General features: G+C 42.1%; 1 protein-coding gene across 1 annotated transcript in view; it reads right to left on the bottom strand.

Moving 5' to 3' along the window:
* Nucleotides 1-15669, bottom strand: part of SORCS2 (sortilin related VPS10 domain containing receptor 2) — an 813167-nt gene that overhangs the window by 51419 nt on the left and 746079 nt on the right. The window contains exons 13-14 of the mRNA XM_065404758.1: nucleotides 4775-4866; nucleotides 3199-3306 (exon numbers count right to left, since the gene is read on the bottom strand). Coding sequence (XP_065260830.1) covers nucleotides 3199-3306; nucleotides 4775-4866 — 200 coding nt within the window. The remainder of the gene's footprint in view (nucleotides 1-3198; nucleotides 3307-4774; nucleotides 4867-15669) is intronic.

The raw sequence follows: 15669 nt of genomic DNA, 5'->3' as shown, positions 1-15669 counted from the left end.
AATTCATACAAAATTGGCAAATATGGTACAGTGTTTCAAATCTTGTATGGACTAGAGGGTGGTAGTCCTACTCACTTTGAATAGTAACTCACTCCACTTCCAGTGACTTCAATAGGACTGCTTGTGCAGTAAGGTGCTACTAAACTGCAGTAGAAGTATGAGAATCTGATCCCCAGTTCAGAAGATAATGATGATAACTTTACTCATGAATCTATGTATCTTAGATCAGAGCTATAGGTATCTTACATACTTTGGAGGGCCTATTTTTAACATGTTGCATGTTTTAGAGGATTTGCAGTGCCCCACACAGCCATTATGTACAGATTAAAACAAAAAAGTGGCATAATCTCATGGAAGTCCACTTGCCCTTATGGCATGAAAAAAACTGTCCAAATGGTCATCATAGGCCCTTATTCATTGGTTTTGTATGAACAAGTGGAAAATCTCTTGCAATCACTCTTGAATTGTTACAAAAATGTTTCAAATGAGAAATGTTAAATTAAGCAAGGTAAGCAATTCATGTTCAATAGTTTCCATCATATTTGCCACGGACCCTAAACCCAGAGTGCTGTGTGTGGATCATCCCACAGAAAGTGCCAACAATTATTTTGATAAGAACTTAGATTAAGGTGATTGTATATCTCTACAGATCAAATGAAACAAAAAAAATCTATAAGAGATGCTGAAATAGAACATGCCAGGTTTTCCAAGGGCATGTTAGCCAAACAACTTCAGGCAAGTGTAAAAACTAAGAAATAACTGGCAAATGGAGGAGTTATTTCTACTCTCAGAAAGTGACAAACACAGGGGGGAAAAAACATTGTATTGGAATGAGTTACTGATTTAACAGAGAGATACACAAAATGCTAAGAAAGAAATAACTGAAGAAGCTTTCCATCATCTATATTAAACCAGAACCAGATGCAAGTGCCATATGAAATTATATCTGTATAATATTTTATATATATAATGTTTTATCATTTTGATTCACAGTTGGATTAGCTATCTTTCTATTTTAGGGTTTTATATTGCTGCCCATAACCGCAGTATCTGAGTGCCTTCCATATAAAATCAATAACAATAGCAAAGTTCCTAATGGACTTAATGGGATCTCTGGCTCTCCTTCCTTTTTGGGGAAAAAAACTCTACTTGGGGTGGTTTAATACTTGGGTTTATTTTGATGCGGGGAAGAGAGGGAGTTCAGTGGATGGAGGTGTTTATGTTAGGATTTAAGTGAAAATTTAAATATGGAGTTCCAGCTTCAATGTCCAATGATAGAGCAACATGGTGCCCCTTCTTACAAACACTTATAGAGGCTGGGACCACTGGGAAGGCAGCATGTTCAGTCCCTGGAAGAGTGGCACTATGTGTCACTTCCCAGCATTCTCTCACATTATGTCAACTGGAACATTCGTATTAATTAGCTGTGGACAGAGCTGTACTCAGGTCCTTGGAATATAGGATAAAACTGGATCTCTCCAAGAGGAAATCCCCTCATCACAAGCTAACAAACAAAACTTTAATTCTGGGATGAATCACTAGTCCAATGCTCAGAAAGAAAGAACCAAGCTTGACTCTCAGATGCCAGCCTGACTTCATTGGACTGTTAGCTTAAAAAAATACATCTTTTGACTTGTAAACTAAGCAAATTAGATACGGAAATAATGAGAGAGGAACATGAAATCTCATGAGGAAATTTAGAGAGTCACTTTTCAAAATGGAACCATATTTTAACTTCCTGAAATCTTAAACTGTGGCATTACCTGTAAAATTTTATACCCAGGTATACAGATGCAAAAATAGCTCACCATAGCAGCAACAGGCAGTTGTAGGAGATGGCTAAGTGGGAGACCCAAATTTAGATGGGGAGTGAGTCTTCTCCTATGTAGGTTTCTAAGAGACTGGGCACTTTCAAAATTTCCAAGAGTAAGGCAGGCATAGTAACTCCCTCAACATCCCTCTGACAGGCCCAGTGGTACACAGCTTGGTAGCAGCAGTTAACAAGACAAGAAGCCATGATCTCATCCTTCACCATTGACAGAGGGAAGAAAGGTTGGGAAAGGAGAAAAATCCCAGGAAGATTTAACATAGAAAGCTTCAATTTCCTTCCAGACCAAAAAGTACAACAAGAAATCATAAGAGCTGCTTTTGGGGGCAGAAAGAAAGTGAGATGACAACAGGCCAAATTCATCTCTGACGCTTTCAACAGGGTGAATCTGCTCCAATTACAGTGGGTCCGATTTGCTTCTGTGCTGCTGTCCCTTTATGCCACTCTGGTGGTGAGAAGGGATGTTAAAGGGAGTGGAAACAGCTCCAGGGAGTAGCTGGTGTGTCGATGGGCTCACCTGCCAGTGAAGAGCTGCTGACACAGCAATGCGGCAGCTCCATTTCCAGCCCCTGGCATCGGACGTATGTCGGGAACACACTGTATTCAGGCCAATCTCTACTTTTCAGGGCCCTTAAGTGTTTGGGGCTGTGCCAGTCCCAAAACTGCTCCCAAATATGTGTAAATGGGGTTTAAGTTTCCTTTCCCCACCTATTCCTCAATCAACACAAGGACAGAGGCACTGATTGGGTAGCTGTTTCATAGGCTCAGATGGTTTAATAATATTAGAATTTGGGACCATAGTGGGAAAGTGCATATACAAAACCAAACTTCGTGGCTCAGGCCCATATTTATTTTAAATTCTATTAATAGGATCCATCACAAAAACTACAGAGAAGTGGGGAGATTGTGTATTTTTTTACAGGATGTTTGGTTACACATAATTTATTACAATGCTAGGTTACTAGGACAACAGCATATTGGTTTACACTGTGAAGACAATTTCTATAACAGAAAAAGCAGGAAACCTATTATTATTGAATAACACCTTAGAGTCTGCAGAAAACAGGGGGGAAATAATATGAAAGAACAGTTTTTAGATATCCATTTATGCCCATAATTTTCCACTGTTCCAGGTCATGACTTTAAAAACAGAATATAAAACACAATGCTTCATATTTACATTTGAAATATTTGATTCAGATCATTTTAAGGACAGGCTGCTTGTTAGTGCTGTTCAGACCTGGTCATGGTGAAAGCCCACATGATTGCAAGACACTAAAGCCCCAGATGCGGGGACTACTCACCTGTTTAAAGTTAAGCCCATGATTAAGTGCATTGCTGAAGGGTAGCCTAAATAAACAGAAACTTACGTCATGACTAATGTCTCGTCTCCAGGTTCACTGAGTAGCCCATCTACGAAGACTGACGTACTGGTGAAATTATGTGTACTCCATGTCTGACCTTCATCTATGCTGAACCTTTAAAGAGAGAAATGTCTTCCATTCATTGCAGCTCTTAAATAAATATCATAATTATTGTTTTATGTTGGAGAAAATCTCATGAGCATTGTACCATAGGACTCATGATCACCAACCCACAGTTGCAAAAATTGGGAATTCTTTGCCTACTTAATGTAGTAAATTAAATGTGACTCCTCCCTCCCTAACATGCCCTGGGACTCAGCATCTCCATTAAAGATGTCTATTAAACTGGCAGCATTTCTGGATGTCCTCAGTCAGGCCAGCACTAAGGTTTGTCACTGCATGATCTTGCTAGATGCCCACAGCTTGTTAAGTGATTTCATTTTACCCAGTTTTATTTTTGCCACAGTTCTCTGCCTATAAAATCTAAACTTGACAAACAGAATTTAGTGAAATAGGATTAAGCAAAACTGCTCAGTTACTTCACAAATTCAGTCATCTGGTCAAGTGGTTTCTAAAGGACAGTATTGTGCATATCCTATCAATTCTTGTATGTAACTGGCTTCGAATTAAAACAAAACAAATTAATGTGCTGATCATGTCTTTTTCCCCCAAAATGGTTGAACACATTAACAAACAAACATTACATTTTATATATATACATATACATATATACATAAATATAAATATAAATATAGAGTGTGTGTGTGTGTGTGTGTGAGTGAGTGAGAGAGAGAAATTAGTGTGAGGCTCTGCTATTTCCTTCCCAAAAAGAAAAGAAAACAGAAATAATCTCCCTCTAAATGACAAAAAACAAGAAATCTCTTTGCTTTCCCTATATTTAACCCTAATTCCTCATATACACTCTCCCCAGACAACTGATCACAAACTTGGCTCATATACGTGTGATTATCATTATGTAAAATTGAAGCATTGATCACTTGCATTCAGTACATATACATTACTCTTTGCATAATTCTAGAGATGATAGCTCTGCACGCTATTCCAAAATTCCGATATGGGCAACTGTACACTGCCTACCTAAATGCATTCTGCAGCTATAAGTTTACTCCCTACCCCAACCTGAAGGACAATGTTAGTGTCTACCGTTAAAATAGTTACTGGATTTTAGTGGTGGATTAAGTGACCTCTGTGTATAGATTCATAGATTCTAGGGCTGGAAGGGACCTCGAGAGGTCATCGAGTCCAGTCTCCTGCCCTCATGGCAGGACCTATAGTTTGTACTGCAGTCCACTTTAGGAAGCTTTTGAACGAACAGGGCCATACTGATGCAAAACAAGTGTTATTATTAATGATGTAGCAAACTACTTTACCAACAACTCCACTGGGAATGCTTTAATAAAATGTCCACCTGCATTTTGTTGGTTTAACGAATGTTAAATTAAAGTGGCTCCACCTGGATTTCTTACACAAACTTACTAAAAAGCTCATTACTGATTAATTCTGAAGTACGTTTGAGGTCTTGAATATGTAATAACCCTACTATAACTGACTGCAGCATTACTTGAGTATTTTCAGAGGGATAGAAGTGTCTTTGATGGCCACAATGACTCCACCATGGTCCAGATACAAGATGTGATGTTCTTCTTCAAAGACCTAGAAACCAGATAAAAAGACCAAGCAGATGTCTGGGTTGGAAAAAATAAAATGCAGTACCAAAACATTAGTAAAATACTTGTCAATGTATGGCTTTCTAACAGTCTGCTTTGTTAAATAAATTCAAAAGTACATAATAATTAGTTTTATTCCTACATTGTACACAGTTATTAAAGACTGGTTCTACCATGTGGATCAAGTTCTCTAGATTGTGAAGGAAAATAAATTTATGCTGGTGAATTGGGAAATGTTCAGGTTCAAATCACAGTCAAATAAAAATGCCTGTAGGTGATCTCAGCCCAGACTTGTGCTTCTAAGAATATGCATTCTTCATTCTTTCCCACTATATATCTCTTTGTGACCTATCATCTTACTTAAGGTATTTGTCATATTCTATATGTCTTGCAAAATGGCATGCCTTGAAGTGTAATGCTAAGAAAAACAGGAAAGTTATTTCTGTCTGTGAGATTCTAACACATTCTTCAAAATGTACAGAACACGATGTAAATTGGTATGAGTTATATTTTCAGGATAAAGAATCTATTATTAATACTTAGTTTGTCTAACTATAGACTCTGTGCAGTTTAACAACGAGGTCACTTTGTGACTTTTGAATGGTCTAAAAAGTCAGGACATATGTGATACTGGCTTGGTGACACAAGCGATGAATCATAACCAAGATTTGAGGATAAATGTAGGGTTCTTCCCTCTCTTTTCCACAGCTCAACGCTTTGCACAAAAATCTCTCTGGTGGAAGTCCTGAATCTCAATATTGTTGATATTCATAAACTATTGAAATTGCAGCCAAACAACCAAAGGAAAATAAGAGTACAGTGATTACCATTACAAAGGCGAGATTTATCAAGTTAGTATACAATGGTATCTGAGATACACAGTTATTTTCTATTTTAAGCATAGGGAAATATTAGTTCTCACACACTATTGTGGGACAGCTGTTGGTCAGTGCAGACTTCTCAATAGCAACCTATATAAACAATACCTAGGCTTAATGGAGACTATATACCAGGACAATGAAAATAATCCTTTGAAAGTCCAGAGCCAAAATAACTGATGAAAGCATGAGGAAGGAAAAGGAAAAAAAGGCAAAAGCTTAATCTGAACCACTGGAAGCACTAAATAATTAAATATCTTTTCCTTTCTACATCTGAGATTTGTCATAAGAAAGTGTCTGCTTGCTTCAGATGTCTGTCAAACTTCATTTAACACAGCAGCATGAGATAAAGTGATCATTAATGCACACTCCTTGAAAATTAATACAAATACTTTCTACCCCTTATACAACCTGACAAAGAAAAGTGAACAAGACGTTTGCTTATGTTGCCTTTGAGAATGAGAAAATACTGACAATGCTAAAAGCTTCTCTTTACTCATTTTGAAGCCATATCAGTGATAAACTTAAGTGTAGAAGAAAACCCTTCACCCCCCCCCCCAAGCACATTTATATTTACTCCAAGAAATGAGGAAGCATTAATAAAGCAGGAAGACCGCACCTAGAAGCTTGGCTGCATGTCTTTCTCTCATCTAATAAGAACATATTTAAAAGGAATCCTGTAGTTTCAAGAATCACTTTGGCTGTCTTCCATTTACAGACCAGCACCAGATATGAGAAATTTATAGTCCTGTCTGCTTATTACATACAGCTGCATATTTTAGAGAATTCAGTAATGGATAAACACTAATTTTAGATGCACTTCAAAAAGATCGGATCAGATGTAATCAGATAAGCAATGTTTGGATTCCTCTCCAAACCTTCTCTGAACTTCTGCTCAAAAAAAAAAAAATGGTTACTAACCTTTCGGAACTGTTGTTCTTTGAGATGTGTTGCTCATGTCCATTCCATTGTAGGTGTGTGTGCTCGTCCCAGGAACCGGTGCTGGAAGTTTTTCTCTCAGTAGTATCCATAGGGGACCGGCTCTGGCGCCCTCTGGAATGGTGCACGTATGTGCTGGTACAAGAGGCGCCAGCGGCTCTCCCCTCCCTCAGATCCTTCTTGCCAGAACTCCGACAGAGGGGAAGGAGGGCGGGTCGTGGAATGGACATGAGCAACACATCTTGAAGAACAACAGTTATGAAAGGTTAATAACCGTTTTTTCTTCTTTGTGTGATTGCTCATGTCCATTCCATTTTAAGTGACTCCCAAGCAGTACCCGAAGTGGGTAGGAGTTCATAGATGTGTTGATTGCAACACAGCTCTGCCAAATCTAGCGTCATCTCTGGCCTGCTGGGTGATGGCGTAATCGAATAATGCACAGAGTCTTTCAGGTCATGTAACTTGCTGTCTGTCCCATGAACAGTGCCAGGCTGGCGAAGGGGAGGTCCTGGATGGACTGCTGAACCTCCACCGTCAGGCCTGATGACTGCAACCAGGACGTACGCCTCATGGAAATGGCCGAAGCCATGGTCCGGGTAGCGGAGTCCACTGCATCTGAGGCCGCTTGGCGGGCTGCCCTGGCCACAGCTCTGCCCTCATCCAGAATAGCCAGGAACTCCTTCCTGGGCTCCTCTGGCAGCGAGTCTGCAAACTTGGCCATGGACTGCCAGATGTTAAAATCATAATGGCCAAGTAAGGCCTGCTGGTTGGCCACTCTTAGCTGGAGGCTGGCCATAGAATAAATCTTTCTGCCAAAGAGATCAAGCATCTTCGCCTCCTTATTCTTAGGGGTCAATCCCGGTTGGCCCGGTCTATCGCGCTCATTGGCTGCTGATACCACCAGTGAGCTTGGAGTGGGGTTTGTATACAGGTATTCAAATCCCTTAGCAGGGACATAATACTTTCTCTCTGCCCGCTTGGAGATGGGGGGCAGGGAGGAGGAAGTTTGCCATAAGGCCTTGATCAGCTTTACCACTCTCTGGTGGACGGGCAATGCTACCTTGGAAGGGGCTGCTGCAATTAAAAATCAAACAGTGAGTCGGAGGGTTCCGCCAACTCCTCAGCCTTCAACCCCAGGTTAGATGCCACCCTCTTTAGAAGTTCCTGGTGACTCTTTACATTGTCTTTGGGAAGTGTGTGGGAAGGTTCTGCTATTGCCTCATCAGGCGAAGAGGATGAGGAGGCAGGTAACGGCGGGTTTGCCAACTCTGTAGCCTCCGCCAGGGGAGCCTCAGCCAAGGCTCGCTGATCCTGGGGACCTTGCTCTGACTCCGCTTCCAAGTCTGGCGGCGGGCGGGAGACTGTCGCTGTTTCTCAGATGCCCTGAGACTGATTGGTGCCACTGCAATTGTTGGGGAAACCCCTAGGCGTTCCATAGCTTCTAGGGAGCCGGCCATTGGCCCTGAGGCCATGTGGCCACTGCTGGTCCCAATGGGAATGCTTATGCCCCAAGTTGTTGGGCTTGGCCTGCAGGCAAATCTTCCTCCTCACTCTCTGAGCCTGAGGAGGGAGAGACTCATCTGGGGGACCAGAACGGTACTGATGCCGCCTGTCTACCTTGTTCCCGTCTACCTGTTCTCCACCGGTGACCTGTACTGGGAAGATGGCTCTCGGTGCCGTGCCTCCAGTGACCGGTGGCAGCGTTTGGTGGATCAGTTCCAGTACCCCGGTGATCGAAGCCTCACACTTTGAGAGCGGTGCTGCTCCATGGACCAGGAGTGAGAGGGGCGATGTCTTGGTTCAGGAGATCGTTGACTTGCCGGTGGGGATCTGTAGCAGCGAACCAGAGACAGATGACAGGACTCAGGGGATTGGCATCTCGGCTCTCCGGAGTGGTGCTGTGAGTTTGGAGATGAACTCGGCTGCTCTGGGTATTGGTGCCGGGACTCCGGGGACTGGCGATGTGTCTCCACAGGTCTGCACCAGAGAGCTGCCAATTGGTGCCGGGATCCTGGGGAACGCTGCCTAGAGTCCTGGGAACGACGCTGGGAATGCTGACAGGTAAGCCGACCCATATGATGGAAAGGTCCCAGGGCAGGCTTACCCCTCGAATGGGGCACCTCTCTGGCTCGGCACAGGTGGCACCAGAAGGGACAATATGTCCTTAGCAGCCTTAAAGGCCTCTGGCGTGGATGGCACCGCCAGGTGCTGAGTGCCTCTGCTGCTTCCCGGGGTGACAGGCGGGTCTCGAGGGGATGCGACAGCTCAGCGGGTGCTGGAGCCTGGCCCACCGTCCAGAGGAGAGGAGCTGCCCTGCACTTTCCTCTGGCTCACCCCTTCCCTTTACGGGACATAGGAGAATGCCCTCTCCCAGCCTTTCTTTGCTTTTTAGCTGGTACCAGGGATGGGGATGCTGTGGTGCTTGGAGCGGAGTTTGATCTAGCTGACTCAGAGGCCAGTGTAAGGGCCAACTCCATAAGGAGCACTCTAAGTTGAATGTTCCCTGCTTTTTGGTTCGTGGCTTGAAACTTTTACAAATGCAACACTTGTCGTTCACGTGGGTCTCCCCCAAACACTTCAGACAGCTTTGATGGGGATCACTGACTGGCATAGGTTTTTTGCAGTGGTCACAAGGCTTGCAGCCTGGGGATCGGACCATACCCTGTCCCTAGGCTAAGTCCCATAGGGGACTAACTATTTCTAACTTATGCACTAAGGGAACTAATAAACTATACAAACTTTCTAAGAACTATATACAAGAGATTCACAACTAGGCACACTTTTAGAAGGAAAGCTTGCTGACGCAAGGAGACGATCCAGCACCGTCACTGGTGGTAAGAAGGAACTGAAGGAGGGAGCAGCCGGAGGCGCCCCTTATACCGGTGCATACACGTGCCACTCCAGAGGGCGCTAGAGCCAGTCCTCTATGGATACCACTGAGGGGAAAACTTCCGGCACCGGTGCATGTGGCGAACACATACACCTACAATGGAATGGACATGAGCAATCATACAAAGAAGAATGAAACAGCATATGCTGGGATGCATAGTCCTCCAGGTGCTATACCTAAATACTGAAGAAAAAGGGAAACTGATATCTGTACCATTTTATCCAAATTAGGTGAATCCGTCTGGCTCCGGGCAAACTGGCAGTACAGCTCATGGTTACACAGCTTGGGTACCATAGTTTTACTCTATATTCTACTTAAAGCTGTGATTCCGTTCTGCTGGTACTGATTGCTTGTTTAATTTCACCTATTCTTTGGAATGTTTTCTATCTTTTGGTGTAAATATTGTCTATAGAGAAGGGACTGGAAATAACAACAGTAAACAAGACTTTAATTAGAAACAGAAACATTTATTGAATCTATGGAAGAATTTCAGATCAGGACCTGATTCAAATCCCACTGAAGTCAGTGGAAAGAATGTCAGTGAATTCAGTGGGTATCAGATCAGGCCCATAGGGCTTAGTTCTTAAGTCTCTATTCAGGCTATGACTAAAGACCAAGGAAGGACTTCCAACCTGGGCCCATAATATGCATGTTCAATAATTCATATAATTTGAGACTCACAATCGTTTAAACACAGAAGGTAAAATCCTTGCTCCACGGAAGTCAGTGAGTCTTTTGTCATTGGCTTGAACGGGACAAGGATTTCATCCATAGAGGCTACTATATTGCACATCATCTTTATGTTTCTTTACCATTAAATTTATACTATTAATGTGACACAGTGTGGTTTACTGATTCTATTGCCAGCTCCGCCACAGCCTCCATCTGCTATCCTGGGCATGTCAATTAACCTCTCTCTGTGCCTTAGTTTTCTCATCTATACTAGAAGCATAACATTATGTACAAAGTGCTTGGAGAGCCTTTAATGAAGAGCCCTATACAAATGTAAAATAATTTCATTAGTATATTTTTCTTTGTGCGATACAACTGGGGCAGGAGTAATGAAAAGACAAATGCCCATTCAAAAAATCAGAGCCAACATGTAGTGACACTGATTGCCTTTAAAACTGTTTCAGTCTGAAGCTAAACCATCAAAATGGCAGAGCCAATAGAAAGTAGTTATGAACAACATGAGAATCTAATACAACGTAGTGTTATTTATTCTTGAGTGTGCAGTTGAAAAGGGTATAAAGTGTTCCAGGACTAATTCACTTTCCAGTGAATAATACTGGCACACTGCCAATGCTTTAACACAAAGGAATATTAAAATCATATTGTGAAAACTTTCTACCTTCCATTAGCAAGCAAGAGGAGTAAATGATGCCTGGGTGAGTGTGGTCAAGCCCTCTGTTTCCATTAAGATACACAGGGAATAGCACCCATGTGTATCTCCATTTTTTCCTAATTTTCTGTTTGTTCACATTATAAACACCTACACTTACAGGAATAGCTTTTCATCTTCAGAACACTGTAATAACATGAACTAATTCACCCATGAAGTACTCTACAGAAATAAATATTACCCCAAATTCCCAGATAAGGAAACATGGTAACCCCTATTCCTCTAAGAGGGACTTTCCCAAAGCAACAAGTGAAGTTAGCATCAGAGCGGACATTAGAACTCAGGAGCTCCTGGCTTCTAGTCCACTGCAGCATGCTTATCTATGCTCATAAGCAGTTCAAATATGCAAGTCTCAACTGTGCAAATTATAATTCTCTCCACTAACTACAATCAAATTAATGAATTAGTGATAATCTCCACTAACTAGAACTTGTTTAGTCATTTCAGGTGGCCAGCTGCTACAGGGCAACACCATTGGAACCTTATGCATCCTCCATCCTTTGTAGCTCTTTTGTAATGTTTAGGGAATTTTATTTGCTTCATAATAATGCCAACTGTTTTCTCTCTCATGGTGTATTGTTTATGTCTTTGTTACTGCAACAGCTGTAGATACACCAGGACAGATTCTCTACTAGTAAAAGTCAGCATAAAGTCAATGGAGCCATGCTGATTTACACCTGGTGAGGATTTATCCTATGAGATTTAATTCTGCATTGCCTGAAACTCAAAGCTAGGCAAAAATGCACCTGTGTATTTCACCAAGAAAAATCCATTCCTAAATTCCAAGCTGGAACACTTTCCTACAACTGTCCTAGCTAACTCTCTCTCTTCCTGGCTATTGAAAGGGAGTGATTCCAGCCCCTCTTGCTTGCTGTGCTTGCCAGTGGTGCTACCCATCTCTTGGTTGCTTGGAGAAGAAAATCTGTACCTCTCTTTGGTGCCTGGATGGTTACAAAGCTGCTGAGCTTTGCCCTGCTTAAGCAAAGGTTTCCCTAACTTGTGTAATACAGAGGTATCATGTAGAGAGGAAGGATGGTCTTGTAATTAAGGCACTGGACTGGGTCTCAGGAGATCTGTCTTCAATTTCTGGCCATGTCACAGACTTTCTATGTAAACTTGGACAACACAATTGATCTCTCTGAGTCTCAGCTGTCCACCCTATGAAACAGGGATAATGCTATTTCCCCAATATTTTTTTTGTCTATTTAAACTGCAAGCTACTTGGGTAATTACTGTCTCTTACTATTTGTTTACTCATCCCCTAGCACTCTTCTGCAATAATAATAATCCTCACTATCAGAGTGCTACTGTAACCCACACACCTTCTGGGTGTGGTGTTCTGTCCCATCCAGTGGTACTGAGGTAACTTAGAGAGATAAAACGAGTCTGTTCTACAGCCTTAGCTAACAGCCAGTTGGCAGGGCCGGCTCCAGACACCAGCCTAGCAAGCTGGTGCTTGGGACGGCATGTCCGGCTCTTCCGCGGCAATTTGGCAGCGGGTCCCTCACTCCCTCTCAGCGGGAAGGACTTGCCGCCGAAGAAGCGGCAGCGGTAGAGTCGCGGCGGAAGTGCCTCAGATCGCTATCGCGACTTCTTTTTTTTTTTTGGCTGCTTGGGGCAGCAAAAACCCTGGAGCTGGTCCTGCTGGTTGGCTTTTAGCTCATGCGGTAGAGGCTTATGCGCTAAGCTCCAGAGGTCCTAGGTTTTATCCCGCCTGCCAATGACCGGGGTCTGTCGGTGTTACACTACAAAGCAGAAAAATAGTAAAACCACCCTCAATACTAGACAGGCCAGCCGCAGTTTAAAAAAAATGGAGAGCAGAAAACTGCTCAATGAGGCCAAAAACTGTTATAAAGCCTGAGTGAGGAAGGAATCCCATTCAAAGCTGGTTTTCATTGCCATGAAGACCCTTAGGTTACTACCTATTTGATTTAATATCATGTTCATCTTTCACATTATACTACTCTGTTTTGTTAGGCGTGATAGACATAATTGTCCCAAATAACTGTGCTAACATGTTTGTCTAATCCTCATATACCCTTTGCTTTATTTACACTTCCTTTGCCATTTGTCACAGCTGTGTTTGCATTGCTTCTATTTCAAGTAAGTTTCATAGTTTTATTTCTTATCTTTCTATTCAATTCCTATTGCCAATATTTCTTTATTATTGCTGGTATTAGCTTATTCCCTGTACTGGCCTTATTCCTTGCTCCAGTGTGTTTCCTTTCTATACTACTCCAAGTCTCTCTGTTATCCATGATTCATAATCCAATCTTGTTTTTCCTCTATGAGAGCCTGTAGATAGCTTTGCAGCAATGCTGGGGATGCGCAGTGAGGGATGTGACAAAGGTGCAGGGCAGTGACTGGCAGTCAGCAGTTGGAACTGCCCAGTTTCCAAGTCAGTGGTCTGAACCCATCCAATGAACTGTGACAAAATGTAGGCTCTGCTTGTGCCAACCTTAGAGACCAGTAATTAGTCATATAAATAATTGCAGTATCCTGTCATTGCTCATGTTTTGTTTTTAGCTTCATGAATTTCACTGGAGAAAGGAAATGTATAGCTGCCTTCATGAAGAACAGGCAGATCACAATGAATAATGGGGATATAAAATATACAAAAGAATCTGTGTTCTTTTTTCTAGTCACCAACGTGAAGATTTATTAAGATCTTTGCAAAGCCTTCATGACAGTTTTAATTAAAATAAAGAAATCAGTGGCACTTTTCATTTTGACTGTTGTAATGGGGATTAGAGGTCACGTCCAAGTTTATATCTAGTAAAAAATCACCTAAAAGGCTTGATAAACCAAGTTTCATCTCATTAGCTTAAGTGTCCCACAAATGCAAATAGTGAGAATCTGAATGCCAGCCCTTTTCTCACCAGAAAAAAATACAGAATTTTGGTAAATGGCAGCATTAGATGTCATAAGTAATACTGGTAACCCCTAAGCATGGAGATAAATTCCCACTGCTAAAACTCTAGAAATGATTAAGCATAAAATCTCAAGTTCTGAAGCAAAAGAACATCATCATGACAAAAATAATATAATTATTTTTTTTAAATGTCCTTTTGTATATGTGACAAAGTTCCTCCTCTATCTTGGTGGGTCCTGCACTTATTGGCGGATTTTCTTGCCTCAGAGATTCACCATGTGGGTTGGGGAACAGCCCAGAGACCTTCCCCTCTGGGAGAACCCACAGTCCAGGTCAATTGGGAGGTTTGGGGGGAACCCGGGCCCGCCCTCTACTCCGGGTTCCAGCCCAGGGCCCTGTGTACTGCAGCTGTCTATAGTGCCTCCTGTAACAGCTGCATGACAGCTACAACTCCCTGGGCTACTTCCCCATGGCCTCCTCCAAACACCTTCCTTATTCTCACCACAGGACCTTCCTCCTGGTGTCTGATAACACTTGTGCTCCTCAGTCCTCCAGCACCACACCCTCTCACTCTCAGCTCCTTGCGCCTCTTGCTCCCAGCTCCTCACACTCGCACCGCAAACTGAAGTGAGCTCCTTTTTAAAACCCAGGTGCCCTGATTAGCCTGCCTTAATTGATTCTAGCAGTTTCTTCTTAATTGGCTCTAATTAGCCTGCCTGCCTTAACTGGTTCTAGCAGGTTCCTGATTACTCTAGTGCAGCCCCTGCTCTGGTCACTCAGGGAACAGAAAACTACTCATCCAGTGACCAGTATATTTGCCCGCTACCAGACTCCTGTACCCCACTGGTCTGGGTCTGTCACATATATTATTACCACCATCCTATATTACTAGTATATAAAAATAAATCCTTTTTATTTGTATTCAGCTTGGAAAGTGAAACTAGAGTGCTCAGTTTCACTCTTGCTGTTTCTTGTACTTCAGTAGAATTGTATTATGTTACAGTTCAACATTAGAGTGAGAGCATTTTCAATTAAAACAGCTGTTTTCATTGAAACAGAATAATTTTGTGACACATTTCTATTCTTATTAGTGCTTCTCACCTGGTCTTTGGACACTATGAAGGTTTCTAATATTTCTCTATCATCATCATCATATACTCCCAGACAAAAAACAACAACAAAGAAATGTAGGTCTGGAAGGGACCTCAAGATGTCATCTAGTCCAGTCCCCTGCATTAAGGCAGGACCCAGGTATTCTTAGATCATCCCAACCCTGGCAGTGTTTAAATGGAATTAATAAACAGTAATTGAGAGTAAAATACATTACAGGGATGTTTAAAAAGCAACAAAGAGTCCCGTGGCACCTTATAGACTAACAGATGTATTGGAGCATAAGCTTTCGTGGGTCTGCATGCATGCGTCTGACGAAGTGAGCATTCACCCATGAAAGCTTATGCTCCAATACATCTGTTAGTCTATAAGATGCCACGGGACTCTTTGTTGCTTTTTACAGATCCAGACTAACACGGCTACCCCTCTGATAGAGGGATGTTGTAATTATCTAAAATCCAAACACTGTAAATCCAGGAAATTCAAAACTCAATTGATGTCATGCAGTTATCATAAGATTATGATTAAGGTATTTTCATGTTTGTTGTATCAGATTACATTAAACAAAATATTAAAAGTCACATTTTCTCCCTCATGTTGTCCTTAAAGGGCACAGTTAAGATTATCCAAAGATTGAGTTGCTTGGGTGCCTTAACTGTGCCTGTCCATTCCATATCTTAGGTTTGGATTTTTTTTAA

The sequence above is a fragment of the Emys orbicularis genome, chromosome 5 (genome assembly GCF_028017835.1).
Source record: "Emys orbicularis isolate rEmyOrb1 chromosome 5, rEmyOrb1.hap1, whole genome shotgun sequence".
Classification (NCBI taxonomy): domain Eukaryota; kingdom Metazoa; phylum Chordata; order Testudines; family Emydidae; genus Emys; species Emys orbicularis.
The sequence above is the reverse complement of the archived record's forward strand: the minus strand, read 5'-3'. Positions and strand labels throughout refer to the sequence as shown.